Source organism: Mobula hypostoma, chromosome 3, assembly GCF_963921235.1.
Source record: "Mobula hypostoma chromosome 3, sMobHyp1.1, whole genome shotgun sequence".
Taxonomy (NCBI): Eukaryota; Metazoa; Chordata; class Chondrichthyes; order Myliobatiformes; family Myliobatidae; genus Mobula; species Mobula hypostoma.
Window position 1 is genome coordinate 60,006,748 of NC_086099.1, and position 13,685 is coordinate 60,020,432.

The 13,685-nt window shown below is 36.3% G+C and overlaps 1 protein-coding gene across 1 annotated transcript in view; it reads right to left on the reverse strand.

The window, feature by feature from the left end:
• kita (KIT proto-oncogene, receptor tyrosine kinase a) overlaps positions 1-13,685 on the reverse strand; it is an 84,989-nt gene that overhangs the window by 30,067 nt on the left and 41,237 nt on the right. Inside the window, exons 3-7 of the mRNA XM_063043125.1 lie at positions 11,679-11,969; positions 7,917-8,053; positions 4,892-5,054; positions 1,861-2,047; positions 921-1,036 (exon numbers count right to left, since the gene is read on the reverse strand). Of these exons, the coding sequence (XP_062899195.1) occupies positions 921-1,036; positions 1,861-2,047; positions 4,892-5,054; positions 7,917-8,053; positions 11,679-11,969 (894 nt within the window). The remainder of the gene's footprint in view (positions 1-920; positions 1,037-1,860; positions 2,048-4,891; positions 5,055-7,916; positions 8,054-11,678; positions 11,970-13,685) is intronic.

Sequence of the window (13,685 nt, forward strand, 5' to 3'; positions counted from 1 at the left end):
TATTTATCACCAACAGTGGTGGTGGAGCCCGAGGAAACCAGAGCGGTCAGGTTATAATTTTTTTAAACCACCAAAAGAAGAAGTTGAGGAAACAGCATTAGAAAAGGTCACTTAGAGACATGCCACTAAATATTTAGTGCCACATAGGAATGTATAGCAAGAACAGAAATTAAAGAGTGATATTAAACAACATTTGCAACTTTGAAATGAACATTTGTAGTTTGAAAGTGGATATGATTAAAGCATTTCAAATACTCTCTTTGTTATTATTCAATACCCAACTAGAAACAGATAATTTTGTAATGGATTGGAAGGAGACCACTACGGTCACTGTATAAAGTAAATAATATAATTCTGTATTTTTCTTAAACAGATTTGACTCAATCACCTGAAAATTTTCTGTTTGTCTGTCTTATCCATTCAACCTCATCAACAAAACACAAAGGAAATGCAAGAGACAAATCAAACATATGATTTCTTTAACATATTACAAAGAAATTGTTGAATTCACCAAAGAACTGGAAAAAAAGCCGAATAAATGTCAACATTTTTAATTAAGTGCAATTCAGAGTGAATAGGAAGAACTAAGCTATACAAAAGGAATAAAATCATACAAAGCATATTAAACTGCGGTCTGGTGAAAATACATCTTCGAACTCCATTTATGTCCTACACAGATTATAATCAATAAGGGGGAATTTGATGTACTAATCTCCATAATCTCTTTCAGTACGATTTGTTTATGAGAGTCTATTTAGATTAAAATTAAAGAGCAGATTACATCCACTGATCTGCATAATACAGTACGCATATGACAAGAGCAAAATAATTATTTAGAGCTGAAGGTTAAATGAACCAGTGCTTTCCAACAAACCAACACATGATTTTGTACTGTGATATAGGGTGCTTGTTCAACTTACTATTTATGTATACATCAAATGCAACTGATGATCTGGAATCAGAATTTGAAGCAAAAAATGTATAAATTCCACCTTCTGCTCCCTTTACTCGGACTAGATGAAGTTCACTCATGTATCTATGAATAAAATATATGGTGATTATAAAACAATGACTATTAAATCAAATCTTGAAGAAAGCATCAACTTTATAACAGGTATTTTAGAAAGTTCTCTCAATAACCTCAATGATATTTGTAGGGTATTAGGATGGATGTTGCAATTGAGCTTGTTGGCAATCACTACTTTTCAAAAGTGAATCAAGTAGGAACTTCAGCAGACATTCATGGACAGGGTAATGCAGGAATCAGGAACTTGTATAAGACACCATGCCCCAACAAAAGATGCCCGATAATGGAATCTTGGCAAGAAATTCACTACTGAAATACTAGCAATTCTGTAAAATCGTATGGGTAAAAATTAGATATCAAAAAGTTAACCTTTTTTTACATTCAGACGCAAATTTTCCTTTTAATGATGCTGTGATAAGCCACCCCTCTGCCACTAAAATCCTTCAGAAAATTTCAAACTCCTACCAGGTTTTAATTATTTGTAGAAAATACTTATTTGCTAGAAATGATTGTCTTTTCTATTGCTTTTATTTTGACATTCTGTACCTGCTTTGAGATTGATTAAATAGTGCAGCACACATGCCCTGTTTCAGGACCCAATGTTTACTACTCATTGGGATTCTTCAAATGGATCTTCAAAATGCACTGCACAGCAGATCAGAAGAAATTTCTGTGCTGATGTCTGTGGCATCTACAAATTTAACAAACAGCATGTGCAGCTAACCAAAAAGTCCATGCTGATAAATTTAAGTGATAGGACTGGCATAAAGATGGAACAGCTATTCTCTGTGCATCTTACTTAAGGTGTTAAGTCTAATTTGGATATGATGTACCTGTTCCCATTTTTAGCAGATTTTATGTAGTGGTCTGATGTGTTAAGTAATCTCTCTTTCATGTGAGTCCAGTACTGTTGATCAGGAGCAGGGTAGGCATCAAACTCCACTTTTAACACAAGATTTTCTCCAATATCTACATGAAAAGTATTGTTCTCTGGAGTTGAAAACTTCACATATCCTTCAGCTAGTTAAAGAGAAAGTAAAGAGAAAAATTAGTGTCAGACATTTAAGAATCTTGAAAGTATCCCCTGAAAATCCTTTTGCAAACATTGTGGGAAATAAATAAATGCTATTTTAAATTATTAACATGAAAAAAATACAGTGCATGTCTATTGTTTTATAGAATATTAGCTAATGATTCTGCAGTGATATTAATTTATTTTCTGTTTCTATTTAATTAGTATGCCTAACGCAACTCAAATTGTTGTCAAAGGTTTCCAAGATGATAAGGAACTCAAGACTTATAGTGAAACATAGTAAACTTTTTGCTGCACTATTTCTTTGAACAGAGCACTTAATATTTTGATTCCTGAATCATATTGTTTGTAATAGAGTCTTGCAACCCAGTAAGAGGTCTTAAAGCCCACTGAGTCAATGCTAACTATCAGCTACCCATTTTCATTAATTCTACACTAAACACACTTTACTTGCCTCATGCTTTCATCAGTTTCCCACAGGTTCTCTCTCTCACCTACGCACTTGGGACAATTTACATTTAACTTACTAATTCAATGTCTTCGCGCAGCAGAAGGAAACTGGAGCACTCAAAGAAAATCTGTAAATTCAAAGAAAGAATGTGCAAACTCATCTCAGGCCGAACCGAAGGGCAGGATTGTGGAGCTGTGAGGTAGCTGATCTACACTCAATGGTCACTTTATTAGGTATCTCCTGTGCCTAATAAAGTGGCTTCCAAGCATATATCCATGCTCTTCTGTTGCTGTAGCCCATCCACTCACCGTGTTGCTGCCAAATGATTGGCTGACTAGATATTTGCATTAACGAACAGGTGTATGGGTGTACCTAATAAAGTGGTCTCTGAGTGTTGCCCTGAGCACCACCACCCCCCCCCCCACCCCGTCCAAGCCCTGTGCTTGTGATCTGCAGTTTTGAATGATCACTCTGGCATTCTGGAATAAGTGAGCTAATTAGTCCATTGGGTGACGTCATTTGGGAGAAGAGGGAGATCAAAGATGCTGCCACGTTATGGTAGAGTAACTGGACAGGACCACGATATAGAAATGGAGTTTAGGAATTGAATCATTGACAGAAATAGTGGCATTGGTTATTAGGTTGTATGGATACAAATCAGCAGGTTGGGTGGTAGGCTAGAGATATGATGTGAGATAAGGGAGTGGTTTGGATTGCTGAAGTGATTATTTTAGTGTGAGAATATGAGGCATGAGGAAAGGACTTGTATAACAATTTTATGAACATGAAAACATTCTAATCTGTTTCTGTGTTTTAAGGCCCAATGTAAGATCCCAGAGGCAAAATCTATTTAAGTTTCTAGGAATGATACCAAAAGATAATTCTGCCCACCTTGATAGAGAAATCTCATGATGTTCAAATGAATAACTCAGTACAGGACATAAGCAGTCAAATACCTCTGCTATGCAATCAAACTTCTAGGTAATTATCTTTACATTCCTATGCACTGATGAACCCTGATTTCTAGAGACAATCAGACTAAACTGATTATTCAGGTTTGGTAAACCAGTCTGATTTCCACCTATAACCTCTTGATACTTAACAATAGATTCAAATTGGAGATGTACTTTGCAGCAGAAAGACAGCCATCACCTTTTCTCTAAATTTCATTGTCATAGTACACCTTATATTATACGTTTGTATGTTGAAAATGTTTTTTTCACTGTAAGATCAAAACTGTTTTGACAGGACTGACCACTATCATGAAAGCTCAGAGATAAGTCCCGGTACGTTACTATGGTAACCATACACAAAGGTGAAAATTGATTGTGATTGTATAATAAATAGTTAATAAATAATAATAATAAATAATTAATAGTTAATAACTATTATTATAGTAATACTTGCTGCATGTAGCCCAGAATAGAGAGGTTGTAATCACAATGGCTACTGACAAATATTTTCAAAGTCTAATTGTTTGAACTCAACCTACCAGAAGTTTTCTGATGTAGACACAATTCATCTTTGTGTATGGCACTGGCTATAACATGTCGGGAATTAACTCTCAGTTTCTATCTTAACAGCTATTCCTGCCAAAATGGGAGTAAAATCACAGCTTAGGATTTCTAGTGATTTGCAGGCCATCCTCCCTCAGTTAGAAGATAATCTTAAGAATAAATTCTGCTGCATAAAAATAATCTAGTAGCAATGATTCAAAAAATGTCATTTCAGAAGTTAGTATGAAACACCAGATAAAAATTACTGAAAGACTGAATGTGATACAGATATTTAATGGACTGAAATCAATTTTCTCATTCTCTGATGTTAAAATCATTATTGAGTCATTTATGCTTCTAACATATTCCAGAAAGAAGCATAAACTTTAAATAGTTAAAATTTGTTTAACACATTTCATGCCAAACTTTTAACATCTACAGGAAGATATCCAGTTGAATGGAAGATGGAAAGGCACACAAAGGGGAAGAGAGGGTGTTAATATAGACATCTGGAGGGCAACTCATGAGGAGTATCAACAAAACCAAAAACTAGAAAGTGGAAGTGGCATTTTTCAAAAGTGCAATTGGATAATATATCAATCATATAAATGTTCAATCTGAATTAACTTTTACAAAACAAAATCATATCCTCAGTCAGACATGCAAGGTTAAGTTGAGACCCCGAACTTATCTGAGATAAAATTAGGAAAATTAATTTCTCAAATGAGCTTTGGTTGATTGCATACCTAAATAACTTGCAAAAAACTGTGTTAATGAAAAAAAATCTTAGAACTTTGAATAAGGTCCTTATTTCAGTGTATTTGAAATACAGTGTATCCTAGGGATTCAAATGGTATCGTCTTCTGTTGAACAAAGTATTTTACCTACAACTTGTAGGAACACTGTAGCATTTGACATGCCAAACCGATTCTTGGCAAAACAGGTGAAATGTCCAGTGTCATTCACTTTCACTGAATCAATGGTCAATCTCTCTGTGGCTTTATAGTGGTTAGGAAAGTTGTTGGATAACTTCGTCTTTGTTGTTGCCTGGAAGTAATATGTAAGAGAAAACAATCTTATTTTGTGCCATTAATTATGCTCTACTCTAGCTTGTCTAGGAAAGACAAAACTCTTCACAAAGCTTATTCTCAGCATTACAATTCTGGTAAATTTATTGCTTGAATTTATAGTTGATTTTCATAAATCCAGCAGATCTTCACTGTGATAAATCATATAATTCCACCCAACAATAACTAAAATTGTTAGCATCCTCAAACACAAAGTTGTAATCTCAAGATCTAATACAGAACTTTTTTATCATTGATAATTATTAGGGATTATTCTGGAATTATGAAATGATGGATTGTGGCTATTAATTAAAAAGAGTGAATTTTCAGAAAATATAACCTGTTTACAGTTTAACTTCAACTGATACTTTAAGGCCAAACATTTAATAGGGTCAATCCAATTCTCTACTATTGAAATTATGCAGGGGAAAACAATAAATGAAGGTTTCTGTTAATTGGTGGCCATTGAAAGTTTCAGGATGAGATCAGGGAAGGGATGATTGTGGCCTTTTCCTGAATTAACCTAACGATGAAGGCTTATCCCTGCCACATATTCCACAATTTAGGACTGTTCCGAGTTGTCACTTAATTATCTGGCTAGTTGTAGATTCAGTGGCCGCTCCTCAACATTGCACCAAATGAAATATATTTTGGGTGTCTGGAGTTTGCGTTTTGAAGCTCTTGCATCATACAGCTACTAGTATATGAATATTCATAGGCGTTCTTTTAATTGGGATGTTCTACCCTTATAATTCTGCTAAATTAACCTGACTGCCTTCAAAATGTCAAAGTGATTTTAGTCACTGAAACGATTGTTAATTGTTTAGATTCACTTCAGAAGATCTGCTGTGTTGAATAAAAACACATATCTCCCAGTTCCAAATTCTGTGTGGCTCAGATCACAGTCACATCATTTGGGGGCTTGTCTGGGATACATTCATGACCCATTACGTGGCAGGCTACCTTAGAGCCCAAGGGGGTGAGTAGTTTTAAGAGTAGCACCCATCCTTAGATCTGTTGAGGCCAACAATCACAGGATCATAAAGTATTTAAGAAGACAGCAGAGAGCTGAATTGGTAGATATATGTGTGTGGTGTGTGTGCATATGGTTTCTGTCCTGTAAGTCCAGAATGATACCCAACGGTTATTATGTCAATTTTCACAATCAACTGAAGCTCTTGCTGTATAGTTAACTTTATAAAAACTTATGAGCAAACATTTCAAAATTGATGGAAACTAATTGATTAGTCCAGGATCTTTGGTTGACCTGCCAAATATTTCCAGCATTTTCTTTTATGTTAACAAAAATGAAGTGACTGTTTCAATGTGTCATTTTTTGGATTAATTCCATTACTAAATCCATAAAGTATTATCATTTGAACATATTAGCTATCGTCCCACTGAAGACGCATAGATACTAATATAAAGTACACACTGGGGGCCAATGGTCTGGGTGATCATATTGCCAACCTAAAGGTTCCATGGAGAGGCTTGACCCAATTTCATAGTCAAACAAACAACACCAAAACTTCCCTTCTGGAACTGGTAGAGATGGTAGTAGGAGCCTGGTGGAGAGCTGGTTGGGGGGGTGGGGTGCATGTTGGTCAGGCAGGAAACCTTGAGATCCCTCTGCAAGAGCTATTTGTTAGTGTTTAAGTGAAGAAGAGCCGTCAATCACAGAATCACTGGAATTGGGGAAGAAAGGAGAGCACAATGTTGTGCCAATTTGTTAACTTTATCTAAGGTCAATTTAACCATTCCCTCTCTCCATTCTCTCCATTTTTCTATCATTCATGTGTCTATCTCAGAATCTCATGTCCCTTATTAATCTGTCCCACCAACCCTGGCAGCGCATTCTATACTTCCCTCCAATCACCTTATGCCCCCTTATATTAGCCATCTCCATCCTGGGAAAATGTCTCTGACTATCCACTCTATGTAAGCCTCTTATCATCGTGTACACCTCTATCAAGTCACCTCTCATCCTCCTTCACTCCAAAGAAAAAAGCCCTAACTCACTCAACCCATTGACTTGCCCTATCTGTTCCTTCAGTTCTTTCTCAAAGAGCTCACTGATGTCAGGTAGAGTTCACTGAGAACAACTATTAACACTAGGTTAAACAGTGAGATCAAATGCTAGCTCTGGAGATCTGAGTTCTAAAATTTAGGCCAATATTCTCCTGCATTTAAACTCACTCTTTAAACTGACTGTTAGATTATTATCTGTCTGTCTTATTATCCTTTACCAAATCTAATATGTCCCAACCACAATTTGTTCAGGATCCTCCTGCTCTAGAAGGTTGTATTCAATGTACTCAAAATGAACTACCCATCTGATCTGAACTACTGTACTCTTGCCAATCTTCCTCTATTAAATCTGTGTTCCTTTTCTTACCAGCTTCTCTAATATCTGAATTAACATATTTAGAAGCTTCCTCCCCACTTTATGTCCCTTACAACTCAGAAGACCCATTGGACATGCAGAACCTTAACTTGGAATACACACACAGAAGCTTCCACAGATTACCCCAATGAATGTTGCCAACTTTGTGCCTTATTTCTCATTTCATTTTTAAATCTTTTTTTATTGTTTATTATTGAAGATCAATAAAAAAACATTAAAGTAATCAGTCAACATGTCAATATGTACAATGAGAAACTAAATTATCAAATAACTTATTTCTCACAGGAGGTTAAAAGGAATTGATACGAGTGAATAAATTGTTCTGCCACTGGTTAAAGGAGTATGTCATATAGTCTATACTCTTCCCATAGTTATGTTCTTATTGGCAGAGTTAAAGCTGTTGGCTATGAAAACATAGGAATATGTTATCATACTTACTGTACTTTGTGGATGGTTCCAGTCCACAGTTACTTCATGGTTTACATTTTTGACTATGCAAGACAGCTGAAACTTCTCTCCTTCCTTCAGCAACTCTTTATTTACTTCCAAATTGATTTCTGGTGAACTTTTGGGGACTGAAACATTGTATGCATAATTTAATTACGAGTTATTATTGATGACATTTACTAGCAACAACGACCTCTTTCTGATTCTTAATACTTAATACTCATCATATTGTGCAATCTTGGACAGCAGTTAAATTTGTGAACTAATGCCATTCCTTAATGGCAAAATACTAGTTTATCTGATATAAGTAAGTAAATTGCTGGTATTAGAAAAGAAAATGCTCATATTTATAGTACATCTTGTGTCTTTTTTTCCCATAACACACACATCAGAATTTAATACAAAAATCTTGAATGTTGGCATATTATTTTTACCAAATTTGCTGAAAAATTCGCAAGAGAACAAACTTCCTTAGCACTGTGCACTCAAATGTGACATAAACTGGTTCCTTCAGACAGGATTTATATAAACGATTTACAGGCTTTTGCATAAGGGAAATGCTGAGCCAGCTCTCAGTTCTTTAAGTCAATCAACCTTATACTTCCTTACCACATAACACTAACTCCTCCTTTGCACAGAGAAACTCGTCTCAGTATCAGAACCAACAGATCAATCGTAAATGTGTATACTTCTGCATTTGTTTCTTCCCTAAAATATATTTACAATCAACAATGCTTGAGAAATAAAAAAGATAGATGTTGAATAATGTATAGAGAGTTTAGTTGCAAGCAGCAGCTTGTCCATTGAAGCACAAAGTTGTGTCCATGAACCTTCAGTATGGAGTTGAGCACATCTAGGCTAATACAAGGGGTGATTGATAAATTCATGGCCTAAGGTAGAAGGAGTCAATTTTAGGAAATCTAGCACATTTATTTTTCCTATATTTACACACTTAGTCCAGCGGTCATGGAGCATACGGATCCCTTCTTTGTAGAAGTCGGTGTCTTGGAGCTCCAGAAGTGGTCCACAGCAGGGGTGATTGATAAGTTTGTGGCCTAAGGTAGATGGAGGTGAGTTATTAACTTCAAACTTTCTGCATTTTCACTCAAAGAGTTGAACTGCATGTGCATGTAACAAGAGCTGTATAATTCAGCTCCTTCTACCATTGGCCATAAACTTATCAATCACCCCTGCTGTGGACCACTTCTACAAAGAAGGGATCCATATGCTCCACGACCGCTGGACTAAGTGCGTACATGTAGGAGGGGACTATGTTGAAAAATAAATGTGCTAGGTTTTCTAAAATTGACTCCTTCTACTGTAGGCCATGAACTTATCAATCACCCCTCGTACACTGTTCCAAGAATGGTGAAGCATAGTACATGTAGAGGTACTACTTTCAGATGTACTGCATTTTTACTTTTAATATGAGAAAGGTATATCGTAGAGATTAATATTTAGCATTTGTTTTGAGGTGATTGGATACCCAAAAACAGCATTATTAAGAATCTGGGTCATGAACCTTTTAGGCAATATTGCTACATTTCTAACTAAATAAAAACTGAAATGAATGCAAATTATATTCATTGAAAGGCAATGACTTTAATGTCATGGATTTACAAAGTTTGTACAATGGTGATGGATCACTAGGGTTTGATTGATAGTAAACTCTTCCCTTCAAATGATCCAATGGCATAAAAGAGGCAGAAGGGCAAAGCAAATAAAAACTGGATTTTTTTCCCATGTTGTGCAAAGTTGTAGTTGAACTCCAACAGCCACGACCACGTGTGCTATGACTGTGAACTGTGGATGGCCAGGTGTTTATCACCTTTCATTGTTTAGAGACATAATCATAAAGAGATGAAATGAAGAAACATAGACTTCAAATTTCCAAGATTATGCTCACAACAAACCCCCATTTTGACACCAGTTCTACATTGCTCCCATTTTTTGTTCTTCTCAGATTCTTATCAACTTTCTAGATTCTACCACTCACCTCCACACTAGTGACCAATTAATCTACCAACCCATACATTTTTGAGACATGAGAGAAAATTGGAGTCCCCGATGGAAACACACCAGTGTACAGGGAGAATGCACAGACTCCACGCCAACAGTATTTGAGGTCAAGATTGAACCTAGGTCTCAGGAGCTGTGAAGACCTGTGGCTCTGCAAGTTGCATTACTATTTCTATCTCTCCACTTCAGGAAGGAAGTATTGACATAGCAAGAATGCAACTAAGCTAGAGAGGGTACAGAAAAGATTCACAGGTATGTTGCGTTATAAGGAGAGACTGGACTGTTTGCCCTGGAATGAGGCTGAGAAGTCTGTGAAGTTATGAGGGGTATACATGAGATGAATGGTCATAATTTTGTTACCAGTGTAAGGGAGTTTAAAATTAGAGGGCATAGATTAAGGTAAAAGGGGAAAGATTCACAGAGGACCTGGGGGGCATACAGAGGGTAGTGAATTTATAGAATGCGTTCTCAGAGGAAATGGTAGAGATAGGTACAACTACAGCTTTTAAAATGCATTTGTATACACTTGTAGATATAAGTGGTTGGGAATGGTTTAGAGGGACATGGGCCATACACAGGCAAATAGGGCTAGCGAGGCAGGGCAGAGTTGGGCCAGAGGGCCCTTTCTATGCTGTATTCTTCTATGACTCCATAACAACCATAAATTGATGCATAATCTAAAACAATCAATATATTAGTTACAAACATTTTTAATCACAGACCTAGCAAATATATATTATAAAAGATACCAAGTTTTAATGTTTACATGCCTGAAAGGACAATGGTGATTAATTATCTAACTGAATGTAAAACAGAATTTTGTGGCTAATTGGAATTTGGCCAAAATATGTAATTTTAAACCACAACTGATAACCAAATCTAGTTTATGGGAGACAAGAATATGCGCTGCTGACACGATTCAACTATTGAAGTTCTGAATCAGAATCAGTCGGCAGTGTGAGAGCAGATAAATTCAGGAATGAGCAACAGGTCAGAATTGGAGGAGACCAGATGCCTTTAGAGTAATAGCTAAAGTTTACAGCATTGGGGAGGTCTAAAACAATGAAAATATTTGAACATGAATGTCAGCATTTTAAAACTGCAACAATAATAATGGCTTGTCTAGCTTTAGGCATGAAAGGTAGCTATTGTAAATACAAAGCATGTGGCAAATACTCAATAAACACAAGAGGTTCTGAAAATGTTGTAGATCAAGAGTAACATTCACAAAATGCTGAGGAACTCATCAGGTCAGGCAGCAGTCTTGATGAATTGCCTCAGCCCAAGGACTTCAACTGTTCATTCACTTCCGTAAATGCTGCCTGACCTGTTGAGTTCCTTTCGCATTTTGAGTGTGTTGCTCTGCAAATACTCAGCAGGTTTCATTAGACAAAGGTCATTAACATGAAACACAAGCACAGTTTACCTCTCCGCACATGCTGCCTGACCTGATAACCTTTTCAGCTCTCTTTGTTATTATTTCAGGTTTCTAGCATCTGCAGTGTTCTTGTTTTTGATGGACAATAGCTACCTGCCTGAGGCATCACAGAATGTCTCCCACAATTAAACAGTAGCACATATAATTCAGTCTTTGGCACTAGGGTCAAGCGTGGAAGGAAGTATTGAGGAAACATCGATGAGGACAATTATAAGGTATCTTGTGCTGTAATGAATATTGATAGATCAACCTTTTTTAAAAACAAAACCATAGCATGATTCAAAAGATATAACTACCTGGTACTATCTGCAATTTATAATCTTTAGATTTCTTCAGTATTCCATTCTTTCTGGCAGTGCACACATAATACCCTTCAAAACTCCGCTTCAGATTTGTGATATTTATTCCACTGTAGATGTCAACTGTATAGGATAGGCTTTTGGGCATGCTGGTTCCTTTACTTCTCTCCAGCCGGAAGTCTTCGATGATTGGAGATGTTACTCGACATGGTATAACTGCCTCAGATCCTTCATAGCCACTAATGAACATCTGCCGAATTGATGGAGACACAAACAAATTCTTGGAGTCTTAAAACAAAAGAAAATACTAAAATTAAAACAAGAACGGTTTCAAATCCAAATGTATACAATTAATAAACTTTTCTTGTCACATATAGAATGTAGAAGCCTGGTCTAAAGCATTAAATGAAGTGATATTTGAAGTACAGTGTTTGAAATTCTGTTAAAATGCTAACTGCACAACATATCCATTATTTTGCTGCAAAAATAATTAAATTGCACACGTGTGTATTTTTCGTTATGCTGAATCAAGATGTTATCAAAAAAGAACATTTTATTCATGGGCATTTTGAATTAAATGTATTTTATATTTAATACAGTTTGGAATACATTGTGCAGAAAAGGTATATGGCAGAGATTCACAGATTTAAGATGATCGACAAAAGAATTGGAGAAAAATTAGCAAAAAGCCTTTTAGTCAGATTCACAACAAATTACATGACACATTGGTGGATGTAGATCGAGGAGGATTTCTGTTCCAAGAGGAGAATTCTAAGAGTGCATTTTAAGCATTTGGACTCTCATTTTCAATCTGGCCTTCGAAAGTTCACCTGAAGAAAAATAATCACATTGGTGTAATCTTTGGCACAAAATAATCTGCAGATGCTGGTGTAACCTTTGGGTTTTTGCCATTATGTATCAGGAATGCCAACATAACAAGCATAGATGTTAATTCTCTCAACCAACATCAAATCCCTGACCAATCAGTACAAATGTGAAGTCTTTTCACGGTCTGTGCACAGATGCATAAAATTAGTCAAATTTCAAACAAAGGAGTATCATTCAAAGCTTTTTAATGTGTGAATCAGGCATAAAAAGCATTTTGTGTTGATTTGACAGGTTTGCATCTATTTCCAGTAGGTGTCCAACCATTAGAAAACTTGAGTAGATTCCTGTTGCAATTCACCCTATAATGATGTCATTCCCCCTTCCTCACTATCCCACCCCGTATTGTATTTCATGCATGTAACGAACAATCTCAATGTGCACAGCTCAAATCAGTTACTGCTTAAGTTGAAAGGTCCATTGAACGTTGTTGCTCCTTCATAGTGAAACAAGGAGTACATCATAAGGAAAATCAGGAACTGTACTTGAATTAAAGGGATGTGACTGGGTAGTAGATTTCACTTTCATATAGCTCCCCCCATTGATTTATGAGAAGTGCTTGGTAGCAGTCAGCATTGGTGCAACCTGCAGCTGTGAATTCACTGGGCTCAACGATTGATGAGGTAGCAGTGTAATAACAACATGTGATCCGATCCATTGTACGGGGGGAGGGGGCTATTACCCCACCCAATTTCCCCCATCCCTCTGCCTATGTCACATCCTTCTTGTTACTGTTGCCCATGAATGCATGTGGAAATGAAATTTTTTAAAAATCATAATGCAACTTCTTTAAGCAAGGGTATCGCAAATTAATTTCTTTTGGATTCTCATGACTTGGAGTTAAGAGAAAATGTACTGCCCATAAATAAACAGAAACACTTTTTAATATGTGAAATCTAATATCTGTGCCTGTAGTGCAAATTTGCTACTGGGAAATCTGCCCAAGGGATGCATGCCTTGTTAGACCAGTAGGGAGAAATCAGCAGCTACACAAAAATAAGTAAAGATCCTCAGTGTATGTGAGTGTGAGGCACCTAACACACACACATCACATCTGCAGCTATAACTCAGGACTCTTAATAGTAACTTGACCATTATGTTATTGGTAACCAGTAATAC